The sequence below is a fragment of the Rutilus rutilus genome, assembly GCF_951802725.1.
Source record: "Rutilus rutilus genome assembly, chromosome: 21".
NCBI lineage: Eukaryota > Metazoa > Chordata > Actinopteri > Cypriniformes > Leuciscidae > Rutilus > Rutilus rutilus.
Window position 1 is genome coordinate 18,924,292 of NC_140226.1, and position 14,457 is coordinate 18,938,748.

General features: G+C 37.4%; 2 protein-coding genes across 4 annotated transcripts in view; both read left to right on the forward strand.

The window, feature by feature from the left end:
• Positions 1-3,520, forward strand: part of ttc27 (tetratricopeptide repeat domain 27) — a 93,856-nt gene extending 90,336 nt beyond the window's left edge. The window contains exons 19-20 of the mRNA XM_084393765.1: positions 1,541-1,641; positions 3,052-3,520. Coding sequence (XP_084249891.1) covers positions 1,541-1,641; positions 3,052-3,171 — 221 coding nt within the window. The 3' untranslated portion in view covers positions 3,172-3,520. The remainder of the gene's footprint in view (positions 1-1,540; positions 1,642-3,051) is intronic.
• A 7,237-nt stretch (positions 3,521-10,757) lies between these two features.
• The window catches only part of ltbp1 (latent transforming growth factor beta binding protein 1), an 83,466-nt gene continuing 79,766 nt past the window's right edge, over positions 10,758-14,457 (forward strand). For all 3 annotated transcript variants that reach the window (XM_084394302.1, XM_084394303.1, XM_084394304.1), the window contains exons 1-2: positions 10,758-11,420; positions 12,512-12,582. In XM_084394302.1, the coding sequence (XP_084250428.1) occupies positions 11,098-11,420; positions 12,512-12,582 (394 nt within the window). In that variant the 5' untranslated portion in view covers positions 10,758-11,097. The remainder of the gene's footprint in view (positions 11,421-12,511; positions 12,583-14,457) is intronic.

Consider the following 14,457-nt stretch of genomic DNA (forward strand, 5'->3'; position numbering starts at 1 on the left):
GTGCAGGCTATTTGTTGTCGATCTTAATGATTTATCAAGCGGCTCAGCAAATGTAGCAGAACCCTTTGCACACCTCCATCCCTTCCCATTTACTCTAGCCTGCTTTCTGTGTGTGTGTTTGGGGAGGATCGATCGATATAAGGGTAGGGGAAGTGTGTGTGCATACGCAAGAGACCATTCTTCACTGGTTCGTGTGTTACCTTGTGCATTTGTGTAGGTCTGTTTTTATTCATGTATGTTGGGGTGTGTGTGGTTAGTGAGCTCTGCACTTATTAATCACAACACTTCTCCTGCTGATGCTGCTTCACATAGCAACATGAAGAGGGGATGGGAGAAGTGAGAGAGATAGCAAGAAAGGAAGGAATTTAGGATGGATGGCTTTAAATGAAAGAATTTAGAAAGCAAGAATAAGAATTAAGAATTAAAAAATGTATAGAAGGCGATAGCCACAATGATTTTAGAAAGAATTTTATAAATCTGGAAAGGTTTTAGAAAGAGAAAGAATTTAGAAAGAATTAAGAGAGATTTAAAAAAAAAAAAAAAAATAGAGAAAGAAAGGAATGAGTTTAGAAGATGGAATTTAGAAAGAAAGATAGAATTTAGAAAAAGGAAGTGAATTTAGAAAGAAAGAGAGGGTAAATTTGGAATGAAAGAAGGAAAGAAAGAAAGAGAATTTGGAAAGGAAAGAAAGAGGGAGAATTTGGAAATAAAGGAGTTAAGAAAGAAAGAGGATTTAGAAAGAAAGAATTTAGGAAAAAAACAAAAGAAAAACAAAGAAAAAGAATTTAGAAAAAATAAAGGGAGAGAATTAAGAGAAAGAAAGAAAGAAAGAAAGAAAGAAAGAAAGAAAGAAAGAAAGAAAGAAAGAAAGAAAGAAAGAAAGAAAGAAAGAGAGAAAGAAAGAAAGAAAGAGAGAAAGAAAGAAAGAGGGGAAGGAATTGGGGAAAGAAAAGCAAGGGGAAAAGGGGGAAAAGCAGGATGGAAAGAATTTAGAAATGAAGCAAAGAATAAATGAAGGAAAGAATGAATGATGGAATGAAAGACAAAGAAAGACGGGTATGCAGAGGTGAGATACTGAGAATCTGCTGTTTCCCTCCATCTGTGTGGGGAAGATAAACAGAGCAGGTAAATAGCACACTAATGCATGCTGGGAATGCACAACAGCACACGCAATACATGTTTTACTGACAGAGTTCTGTTATCCATGTTTGATCTGCTAGACTAGAGACGCTGCTAATGAGGTTCATTGTGAAGAACAGGAGTGTGTGTGTGTTAAATGACTATTTTAATGCATTTAGATGCTGCACTAATAGCTGTAGTGATTAAACATGATCCGCTCAGAGGTTGGGATTCATCACTTAATGTGAACAATACAGAAAATAATGACCAGCTCTTTCTATTAGGCCACAGACCTTGATTTTGCAGGTGACCTTTGACAGCCCGACACACTCCCTCTCTCCCCTCATGCAGATGCTCTCTGAAGCGCCGTGACACTCTCTCTCTCTCTCTCTCTCTCTCTCTCTCTCTCTCTCTCTCTCAGTGTCCATCAGCTGCAGCAGGTCTAAGCACAATCCTCAAGAGGCTCTACAGTTGCTGACTTCAGCTCGACTCAGTTTGAAGAGCCTGGTCTCCAAAGCCAAAGTGAGTTTTACACACACACACACTCACAGCTCTTATGGTTTAAGAGCTTTGCTGAAGTCTTTTAAAACTATCAATAAAAACAAGCCTCTTTATTTGTTTTGTGAAAGTTGCCATTTTTTGGCTTTTCTTATTTAATGCAAATTACACATGAAAGTTAACATAAACCCATTTCATTTTCATATTGCGACAACCAAACAGGATATTTAACAAGAAAATGTAGAATAAGAATTAATTGTAGACAATGCCATTGAAAAGTTTGGGGTCAGTAGGATTATTTATTTATTTATTTATTTGTTTGGGAAGGAAGTTAATACTTGTATTCAACTAAGAAATGTTTCTTAAGCACCGAAGCAGCATATTAGGATGATTTCTGAAGGATCATGTGACACTGAAGAATGGAGTAATGATGCTGAAAATTCAGCTTTGCATCACAGGAATAAATTACATATAAAATAGAAAATCACAATGTATTTTAGTCAAATCAATGTAGACTTCGTTCAAAAACATTTTTTTTAAATGTATTAGAGCTGCACGATCCAAGATAAATTGAGAATCACCTTTTTTAAATCGAGATCACGATTCTCCCATGATTCTGAACAGACAACTAAATTAAATAACATGTAGCCTAATTTATTAGAAATTCTAACAAAATGTGAATTGCTGCTGTCTATATAAAAGGTTAATTAATTTGAAGGTTTTTTTATTTTTTTTATTTTTTTTTATCAGTTTGAATGAATGATTCAATGACTCGCTCATAAATACTTGTTTCATTACTGGATGAATCAGCATTTCTGAACAAATCTCTTGAATGAATGATTCAATGACAAATAAATCTTGTTGCCACCTAGTGGCATAATGATGTAATGATAATATCGTTATTTGAAGCTCTAAGTTACTTTCTCTTTCTACTTTCTATTTTGATCGCTTCATTTGAATATTAGTACATAATATTCACACATAAATAATGATACTGTATGGTTGTAAACACAGATCTTAATGTTCTGGTGTGATTTTGTCAAAGGTTTAATAGACAGGCAAATCGTCATTTCGGAATGAGATTGTGTGGATGTTTGCAAAAAGAAATTAATGATTCATCATGCAGCTCTAGTACGTATATAATAAATTGGAAATTGGATTTTAAAAAGTGGGCTATATATGACAGGTGGGCTTCATGTCAGCTCAAATGAAAAGTCAGAATGAACGATGTTTTGATGAAATATTACAGACTTTTTTCTTATATGAAATAACTTTGTAATGATGAATCATTCACAATAAGACCAAGAACATGTATTATGGAAGTGAATTTAAAGTAAATTTTGTTTTCATGTTATCTATATGTATTGCAGTAAGTTATTTTTATCAGCTGCCATAATTTACAGGTCTCACATTTGTTTTGTTTTCTCTTCACAGCAAATGTACACTGATGTTGTCACAGGCGAGCTCCATGATGACATCAGAGGTGATGTCACAGAGCTCGAGCAGCTGGTCACAGAGCTACAGGACCTGAGTGGCCAGCTACGCAGCCAATGAGAAGCCACATCACTGCTGGCCCTCCTTTTCTTCTGATTAGTTTAAACAGTGCATTTTTAATAACATATTTTAGACAAATAAAACTTCTCATCTGGAGATCCTGGAGGCCTCAGGACTTCGGTCACTTGTTCGATCAACAGAGGAAACCTAATTGAAAGACTAAGTGACTGAGTTAAAGATGTTTGTCATCATGACCTGGTCCAGGGTCAGCTGTCTTTGCCCTAATCAGAGCTCCTGTGATTACACAATGTGTGATTTTAAGGTCCTCGAGGCTGTCACTTGTAAACAAACTTCCTTTGTACAACGTTGCCTTATTCCAATTAAATAAATAGTACACATCTTTCTTACATATTTAATCTTTGTGCTTGTTTTTTTGAGCATGTGTACAGTCGGTTAATATAGAAGGATTTGCACAACTGACATCTTGGTCTCACAACATCATATATTGTGTCAGTGTTGTTGCTCATTCAAGTTTGAGTCTAGGTCAATACCTAAATACAGTAGATTGAATCTGAGTCAAGACAAAAATCTAAACGACTGCATAAGATGTAAACTCTGACAATGTTTGCTGTAACTTATTTAAGAATGCTATTATTTTTTCCCACATTAAACTTATCCCTGGGTTAATATATTTAAGACAACTTTTAACCCTGGGCTAACCAGAATTTTGCATTTGTTCATTTAAAATGATAGTTATGACTGTGGGTTTGAAAAGCCCATTTTTGATTTAAGAATATCTATACAGGTGCATTACCATTCAAAAGTTTAGGGTTTGTACGTTTTTCTTTTCTTTTCTTCTTTTTTTTTTAAAGCTCACCAAGGCTGCATTATCTGAGCAACATAACTGTGAATTATTACAATTTTAAATATTTATAATTTTCTATTTTAATATATGTGTTTAATTATTTTATTTCTGTGATGGCAAAGCTGAATTGTTAGCATCATTACTCAAGTCTTCAGTGTCACATGATCCTTCAGAAATCAGTCTAATATGCTGATTTGCTGCTCATGAAATGTTTCTTATAATCAATGTTGTGAACAGTTGTGCTGTTTAATATTTTTGTGGAAACTGATACATTCTAGATTCTTTGATGAATAGAAAGTTAACAAGAGCATCATTAGAAAAGATATCTTTACTGTCTGACCACAAACTTTTGATCGATGACAAACGTGTATGAAATTAGGTCATTGTCGAGAGTTCGCCGAGCCTTTCTGCCGTAAGATTACTCATATATTGAATGTTGATTTACCGGCTTTCAAAAAATATCTGTATTCCAATGAAAATGTAGAGATCTAACCATCTGATTTCTCACTCACATCTTGACCTTCCTGTCTGACGAATCTCTGCGCCTGTCCTGAAATGACATCATGTCAGTCATTTTTCTGCATGGTATTAGAGAAATATCTGCAAGTAATTAGCTTTCATTGTATTTGACCGTTAAGAGAAACAAGGAAATTGGCAGTGTTCGGTTATTCGTCATATTCGGCTATTTATGTACGAATGATGTAAGAATATTGCCTGGTAAATTGCCTCAGAGAACCCTACAGGAAGGCTAAAACATGAAGCTGAGTTAAAGCAAACATCCTGTGTCTGTTCTGGGAACAACCTAGTGAACTTCCAGAGATTACGCAATGTGAACACACTGTAGCAGAGCTGTTCGATCACAATGCCACATGTGTAGCGTATGCTACTGCATCATCCCAAAACTGCTCGTCTGTTCTTCAAGAACGTTCTGAATGGAACGCTGCAGTCAATTTTTAGGTCAACCCGGAAGATAGCATCACCCTTGTTTCCTCAACAAAACCCCAATAGGATTTTTCCATTTCCTTTTGGATTGTTGCAGAAAATAAGCCCTGTGACCAACAAAGTGTATGATTAACGTTACTTTTTTTTTTTTTTTTTTTTTATCTTCATGATAATCTTCACAAATGAACAACTTTTATGAATCAGCAGAAGTAAATGCTAAACATAGAAAACTACGCTTTCTTATATAATTTACCCACATTCAAGTGTTGGTTTAAAAAAAAGAATGCTAGAATAACCGTAACGAAAATGAACCATGGTTTTACTACAATTAAAACCACTAATATCTGCATGTTCAGATATGTAGATACATTTTTGAGAAAATGATCAAAAATGCTGGCGGTGGCTTGCAAAAAACGAGGAAAGAATTTAGTTCCGGACATCCTCTGTAGTCCCATTTAGACACTTGTTAGCAGTTACTTTGTTAGCATAGCATACACAAGGGGGTTTTACTGATGTATTTAACCCTCTGGTCTGTTTGCGTGTCATAAATTACCGAAACGTTTTTTATTTCAATAAAATGATTCTGCAATATTTTTATTAACTTAACTTAATTTTTTATTTTTATTTTTGAATTTGTATGGTATTTTATGGTACTAAATTATATTAATGCAACAGTTCTCCATTTATTAGGGACTTTAAGCAACAGCTGCTGATGGAACGGCAACGGCAGCCGGAAGAAGGCTAAGCGTTAACTGCCGTCGCTAAAGAGCGCAAAAATCACTAAGCAACAGTAAAGAGGACGGCGTAGGGGTAATTTAACCATCAGACAAAATACAAAAAAAGGAAGTGATTTTAAAAAGCAAGAGAAGGGTTGCTTTTGGCATTTAATGATATACAGAAACGATTACAATGCCACATAACCTAAACCATAACATTTACTTTCTTAATCTGTCACGTAGTAACGACTACGGCAAATCAGCTGTTCTCCCGTAGTAAACGGTTACAGTAGAACGTCGCGAGGTAGCAGCTAATGTCGCGCGTGCGCAAGAACGACAGAATGCCGTTGCCGACCGTTCCACCAGAGGCTGTTGCTTAAAGTCCCTATTCACTTTTTGAGCATGGACCTGAAAATTACATTTCCAACTTTAACGGTCATAAATCTTGAATGCTTTGGAGCATAGACTTTTGTATAGTTTGTATTGCATAGTTTGTCTCTTTTTAAAGACTAGCCTACACTTAAAAAAAACAAGTGTAAATATTTTTTAGGACCATTTAACCGTTTCCGAATCATGTCCATGATTTTTGTGTGTGTGTGTGTGTGTGTGTGTGTTCACATGTGCCAAAACCTTTTCCAAGTTTTGTTCCATTCCAATGAAGTAAACAAATTCTAAAAAAAAACTAACCGAACAAATGACCGAACAGCACCAGAGGGTTAATGTCGTAGAATAAAAACATGAAAACATATTGAACTTGTGTTAACCACAGACAGTATTTCAGGCATTTAATGAAAAACCTATTTTAAAAAAACATTGACTTCGGGATGATGGAACCGGAAAGTGCTAAAATGCTAGCTCGCTCGGTTTTGGCCTACAAAAATACCTCATCTAGGCAGTACTCTATGCTTTTGGAAGCTAGCAAGATGTGCCTAAAATAAATATCAAGCTCTCCTAACTTTTTCTAAAGGATGCAGTTGTCTAAATGGCAAATATTGTAGCTCAGGTAGCATCTAAAACCAAAACATTGTTTGAAACCCCCATATTACAGTAGAGAGTTGCTGACAGAAGACATCTGCTTCCCTCCCACCAGGGCTGCCCTGCTTGGCTCTGACAACAATCACAAAGCACATTTTTAGCTACATAAACTGTTAATTCCCCAGCACAGCTCTCCTTCCTCCCACAGGGCTGTTGTGATATCACTGATACAGTGTGAAGTTCCTGTCCTCCCTTTGTGGGCCGCATGTGTGGTTGCCATATCGTTTAATTGTGTCCCTGCCGTGTCATGCCCAAATTAGCAATTTAAGAATCCAATGGCCCTGCATTATGTCCTCTGTCAGTTTATATAGTCGTAAGAGTTGATCGTGTTTGACACAATTGATCTGTACTGTACAGATGAGGCAGCAGAGAATTGGATATTCCCAAGAGGTGAGTTCAGAAATTAAGGATTTGAAAACAGCCTTAAAGGAGTTGTTCAACCAAAAATGATAATGCAGAGAAATTATAATTACTTATATGTTGTTCCAAACCTGTATGGATTTCTTCTGTAAAAACAAAAGGAGATATTTTGAATAATATCTCAGTGTTTTTTGTCCATACAATGACATTCATTTTGTGATCCACAGAAGAAAGAAAATCATACAAGTTTAAAACAGTAGGTGAGTAAATAGACAGAGTTTTTTTTATGGGTAGAGCGTACTGTCGAAGTATTCATCCATGCTAACTGACTGAGGTGAGGTGTCCATTTATAAATGATTTATGATTTTCACCTTCTGGATGATAAATCAGTGATGGTAGATTTAAGGATACAACAAGTGGTATAGAGAGCAGAATATGATAGAGAGTTGGGGATGGCTTCTTTTGATTTTCCCAGTACAAACCACCATGACAGCTGAAAAGCAGCAAGTTAAAAAACCCTCAGAAAACTCTGCATAGAAATGTAAATGCCTCTGCATTACTGATTCTGAGTACCACAGTAACTGTTCACAGCCTGGATAATTCAAGCAGGTTTTTTTTTTTTTTTTTTTTTTTTTTTTTTGATATTGCAAATCAGGCCCATGAATATATCACTTCTGAACTGTTCTAAATTTATTTGAAAAATGTATTGAAGAATTTGTGTAAAATTTTAGTTTAAAAATGTAAATTTACGACCCTAGAATTAAAAATATATATTTTTTTATTTTATTTCTTATTTTTTTAAAGAGTTTTAGTGTAGCCGTTTTAAGTGTTTTTAAATACCCAATTTGAATGTCACTTAAATTACATTCATTTGTCACTGCGCATAACTTATATGGCCACACTGAGTGCATTATTAGTGTTACAGTTACTCCTGCTCGCTTGCTCCTATTGTACATTTAATAAATAGTGAACCATTTCATAGTGCCCATGCATCTCAGTTTTTTATATACAATGCAGCATGCCAAACTATTCAAAACCTCAATAGTTATTCACGCTCAAAAATCAAAAAGATAATTTACTGTTTTTTATTTTTATTTTTTATCAGTCACATGGGGGAAAAGACGTTTCACAAACATTTCGGCTCTCAGGCCTTCTTCAGCGTTGTCTGTGTATTGAGTGCGATTCACCATTGACGTTTTGATGCAAGTTATATGGATTCGCAGACCAAAATAAGATAACTGGATATAAGAGGGCATGTAAACTACTTTGTTGAAGCATACCAAAGTCTTGCCATTAACATTGTACACTCTCTCTCTCTCTCTCTCTCTCTCTCTCTCTCTCTCTCTCTCTCTCTCTCTCTCTCTCTCTCTCTCCTCTTCTCTTTTAGTTATGATGGTCATTATTTTTAAACTATAAATAGCTGTGACCCAAGAATAGCTTTACGACAGCACTGTCTCTCTCTGTTCCTTAACTGAATCCCCTTTTCGACTCTAGCCATCAGACCTGGCAGGAACTGTCTTTTTATTCAATTAAAGATCATCAGTTGATGAAAATATAGCTCTGTAATCTTCACAGAAGAGAGTGTTTGTGCATGTACATCATAAAAATGGACTGCGTGACAGAACAACTTCTACCAAGACATTCGATTCTCCTCAAGGATGATCTCATGCAATCAATAAATCAGTCTGAGATCTCCTTCCAAATACTGCAAAGCTTATGAGGAATGGTATTCCTTGTCTGTCTATCTGTCTCTGGCTGTCTCACCCACGCACATCCTAAAGTGGGCTGAGCTCGGTCTAGGCCTAAAATGGTCTTGATCTAAGGATGTTTCTGAGTCACCTTTCAGTAATGCAGTAAAGACGTTCTGGTAATCCAGATAACAAGCGTCTGTAGGAGGACAGCGACTTTCAGCTAAGTTTAGGGAATTGTGAGCGTGTGAAAGAATGGAGGTATGTTCGTCTATTTATGTGTCGAAACAGGAGGGTGTGTAGATGCTGAATGTATTAATAGGATCCGTTTTTTGACGTGTAGGGAGGCTATAGGGTCCCCCGTTCATGGGCAGAAGGCTCTCAAAGTCAGATTTAGAGCTGGTAAGCAGTCAGGCATGCTGTAGGGAGAAAGTAATTTGGATTACATAACTGCACAGAACAACACAAACTGCTTTGATTCAGTGTTTCTGACTGTTATAAGTGCCACTTATTAAGTAAATCAGCAGGATAAATGAATGGTTCTGATGGATTGAAAACATTTCCTCCAAACCATCTAGGACCAGCTTAAGCTGGTTAATAATTAAGAATATATTTGCTTATATATTTTTGTACAGTTAGGATTGCAATATAGATACCCTACAGCTTAACCAGAAGATGGTCTTGGCTGATTTAAGCTGGTCTCCCAGCCTGGCCAAGCTGGTGTTCAGCTCGGTTAGCTGGGCAGTCAAATGATGTCCCAAACTGGCCCAATACCTCTCTAAATCCAGCCAACAGACCAGGCTATTTTTATTTTGCAGCTAATGTGTGTTCAAACAAATCCTATGGTATTTTTCTCAAGTTTTAGAAATAAGCTTTCATGGCAGGGTATGTGGTGTGCCTTTTATCCTCAAAAACCACAATAATAGGCTAGGCTATTTGTAAAATAATAGTCTGATTATTGCCAATAATCAGTGTATGGAATTAGATTAAGATTCTTACATTAGACAAACCTGTTTAAACTTGTTTACATGCTAGGGTACTGCAGTGCCATGTGTTTTTTACTGCCATTTTACATTTACATTTATTCATTTAGCTGACGCTTTTATCCAAAGCGACTTACAATTGCTATATATGTCAGAGGTCGCACGCCTCTGGAGCAACTAGGGGTTAAGTGTCTTGCTCAGGGACACATTGGTGTCTCACAGTGGATTCGAACCCGGGTCTCTCACACCAAAGGCATGTGTCTTATCCATTGCGCCACACCACCACCCACAAATATTTTGTTGATATTCACCCACAAAGTTTTTTTTTTTTTTTGTCATTTTCAAATTTGAAATATTAAAATATTTATAGCATAGCCTACCTAAAAAAAAAAAAATCACGATTCCATTACAGTGTTTCTGACAATCAATACCTCTTTGTCAAGTAAACCATATAAAAAAAGTGCCAGGATATAAAATCTGAGCCAAATAATCTGAAATGTTACACTTTACATTAGGTCTCAGTCAATGTTATTAATATTTTAAATGAGGCTCCCTCATAGTTTCTTCTCTTCCACACATGCGTATTTTGGTCAGAATAGAAAAAAATGTGGTTAAAACAGATACTGTGATTATGGTTACTCTATTTATGTGCATAATTGTTCTGTTTACATGAGCTTCTGCTTAATCGCAGCACTATAGGGTGCATGTCACAGCCAGTGTTTGATTCTAATGGCATTTTTTGTTTACTTATGTATAATGTTCAGTCCCCATTTGATGTCCAATGTTCTGGAATAACTTATTTTTCATAAAGAGATGTGTGGAACTGATGCCTGCACTCTATATGACAGACTTGGCTTATGATGGATGCACTTCTCTGACATTTTTACAAACAACCCCCATCTTCAAATTCATAAGTCTCTAGAGTTCTTCAGTTTTTTCCCCTTTGGTTTAAGGGTTCAGCCCCACATGTGTGTTCCAATAAGAGCTCCATCCCTGACGTCATGTCTGCAGGAGATTGGCTATATGGAGCCCGAGCACAAACTCCTACCCTTGCACACACGCGCGCTCAAACTTTTCTAAGAGTTTTCAAACTTCTGCTCGAGCTCAAATCGCGCGCACGCGAACTCTCTCGCCTCCTTGACTCCCGATTTCCCCGATTTCCGTTTCGTGCTTTGAAACTTTCTTTCACTTGAAGCATTTTCCCACTCTTTTAAGTTATGTGTATTGCGAATAGATGACAGCGCGCGAGGGTTTACAACTGCTTCACACGCGACTGAGTATGGTTGAACTTCTATAGTTTTTTTCTTTTGTAGGCTATCTTTCTTTCTATAGTGTGTATATAGTAGGCTACATAGTGTTTCTTTCAAACTTCCCCACCACTTTCACTTCTACTGGATATGGCTGTGCTCATGTGGGACATCATTGTTTCTCTAGCGTTATTTATTTCTCCGGCTTTGATTTCGGCGGATCAAAGCGGCTTCAGGAAACTGTACGTTCTGCAGCCGGGACCGAGCGGTACGGACGGGGTTCACTTGAGCTCCATTTCATCGCTCTCGGGAGCGTCGGGACAGCCACACTCCTACAATGTGGAGCTCAAAGCCAGTTTCGGCGGCCAGGTCCGAACCCGAAGAATGGGTCACCAACCGAACCCGAGCATTCCTATCCGCCAGGACGCGCAGCCTGGCCGACACACAACCAGCCATCATATGAAAGTGTCAGGGTAAGAGCAAAGCTCATTATATTAAAGTACATAACACTTTACAATGAATGTCGATCAATATACTGTTTTATTAGAATGATAATTATGATGTACGAAACGATACCGATTACAACAGTAAAAACAATAGGCATTATGAATATTCATAATGAATATTGAGATATTGTAGGCCTATTTTGATTATTAAGCTATCGAATATTGTAGTGTTATTTAAAAAGTCTAAATGGTCACAAAGTTGATTATCCAAACAATTAACAAAAGTTACTTTACTCGTGAAATACTGAGAGCTTTTCTTTAGAGACCCACCAAACGGTTCTGATAATGATTAAGTTGAAAACTGAATATTGGTTTAAAAAAAAGAAAATATTAGTCAGACTGATACCTGTCAGTATTTTACAGTTTGTTAATTAGAAGTAAATTTAAGAAGAATAAGAAGAAAAAGTTAAATGAAAACAACATTCTAAAAACTATAAGTGATGTGTCCATTGTAATGAGAAACTTGAATTGTTAATAAGAATGTGTTTTGAAGTTCCATTAGAGTTTTGAGTCCTGATTTTGATCGCTAGTGATGTGTTAACAACCAGATGTCATTAAGCATCAATAAATTCAACAAGTCTACAGTGATCATAACATTCTAAAAAGCACAGTAACATCTATTGTTTCAGGAAACCACAAGAGCCAGTTTAATTGTAGGCTACCGGCTCCCCTAGCAGTGAACCTGATGCCCCTTAAAAACTTTCAGCAGACCATTCACAAAGATTTTTCCACATTCCCTACAATCACAAAGAGTATTGAGTGTATTGAGTGTTCATATTTTCTGGGCTTTGGATCAGTTTCTCTTACTTTGCTAAGTGCAGTATGAAATAGCACAGTGGGAATAATAGGACTGATTATGTTGGAGCCTCAACCAGCTTTGGCCCCGGGCCCTCACATCACTTCAGTGAGAGCAGACTTGCATCAGAAACCGCTCTGGGTGGGCGAGGAGATTGACCGGGGGGTTGAGGGGGGGGGGGGGGGGGGGGGGGGGTTACAGTAAGGTTAGTATGTTCATTCGGTTTGTGTGTGAGTGTGACTGACTGTTGATGTCATTGCAGAGTGAACGTCTGTGGGGGGCAGTGCTGTGTTGGTTGGAGCAAGACCCCAGGATCTCAGCGCTGCACTAAACGTGAGTTAAGATAATTCTTTTGTATCATGCATGTGCTTGGGTTCTCTCAGGTCTTTCTTCTGCACCACACCATACTTGAACTTCACCTTAAAAACTTGCTTGGACAAGTGAATCCCTTTAATCACCCTGGAAGTCAAGTTCAGAATGGTGTATTTGCTTTAGTTTTGCTACAGATGGCGGGTCTCGCATGAAACGAGTTTAAAAAAAATAAAAGAGTTCGCCAGTCTGATTAGGAAGGGTTTAGACTTTTAACACAAAAGTTGCAGGTTCCATTGTATTTAGGGATCATCTAGGCGTTACCAATCCTGGACATCATCAGTTGCTGATCACATACTGAGGGTTCGGATTTACACTTATGCCCATTTGGCTCCAAACCCACGCTATGTGCTTTTGAGCAAGACATTCAATTGTCTTGCTCCATAGTCTCACTGCAATGCATTGTCCAGAAACCCCCTCTGGATACAGTGCTAAACATAAGAAAGAAGAATTAAGTTCAAATATTAAACTAATGGTTTAGAGCTCTATATGTCAGAAATGTCTTAAAGGGATGGTTGAAAATGTTGTCATCACGGAAGAATTAAAGTCATACAGGTTTGGGTCAAAAAAAGGGGGTCATGTCATTCCAAACATGTGTGACTTTAATTCTTCTGTGGAATACACATATAAAGATACTTTAAATGTTTTTTTTTGTCGATGCAATGAAAGTCAGTGGGATCAAGAATTTGTTTTGGACCCCACTGACTCTTATTGAATGGACAAAAACTTTTCAAAATATATTTTTGTGTGTTTCACAGAAGAGTTAAAGTCATACAGGTATGGAACAACAAGAGGGTACAGTAAATTACAGATTTTTCACTTTTGCCTGAACTATCTCTTTAATGCCAGGAGCAGTTGCTGTGGTTAAAAAGTGACATATGCTGAGACATTTTATGGTGTCCTTCATAAACAACCAGACAGACAGCTGCAGTGCCCACCTGTGAGTGGAGTCAAAACGCTCTCCGTCAGATCTTAAGTGGAGGGATGGGGGGTGGTTGAAAAGAGGGTGTGTACTGTTATCATAGGTGTAGATTTTGAGTGGTTGGTGGCAGGTGTGATAGCGTATATCAGCAAACACTCAGTTTATCACAACATGATCAAGTTACAAGCGAATAGTAACATTAATCTGCAAGTTGCTGCACACAAAATCCACATGTGAAGTAAAACTATGGGGTTTGTAAAGTAAGGAAATGCAAGACATGACAAAGCATTTTGAATAATCTATCAGCGTTTTAAAATTTAGTAAATGACAGAAATGTTTCAGTTAACGCAATAGACAGAAGGTACACAGGCACAAAACTTGAAATATAATAATAGAAAACAAAGATAGAAGTACACAGTGGTAGCCTAGAAATCTAGACGCACCCTAGCGGCAGCAACATTTATTTTGCAGCCAGTGTAGTCTAGCAACTCTCTGTTGACTTTCGAGCTGGAAAAACCAAACCAAACCAAAAGTCGGTGGGCGGGCTTAACATAATGACGACAGAGTTGTGACGGTTCTGTGTGAATTCCCTGCTACTTGAAAACAAAGAATGGCTGCTGCTGGCGAACAGCGGTCTTTCGAATCGGCTTTGGCCGCGACTCTGGAGGACTTGGAGTTAAGCTTTTCTTTGAGAAAAGAACAAAGAGCGGCACTTAAGTCATTCTTAAAAAAGATATGTTCGTAGTTTTGCTGACCAGATACGGCAAAAGTTTAATCTACTAGCTCCGCTGGTGGGAAAACGCTCTGGTTGGTTGTTGCGCTATCCTATTGCGTGCAGAGGGAATTTGAAAGACAACCGTTTATCCCGCCCCTCGGATTGAGCCGTGCCAATGGTGAGTTGCCAGACCTAACATCTT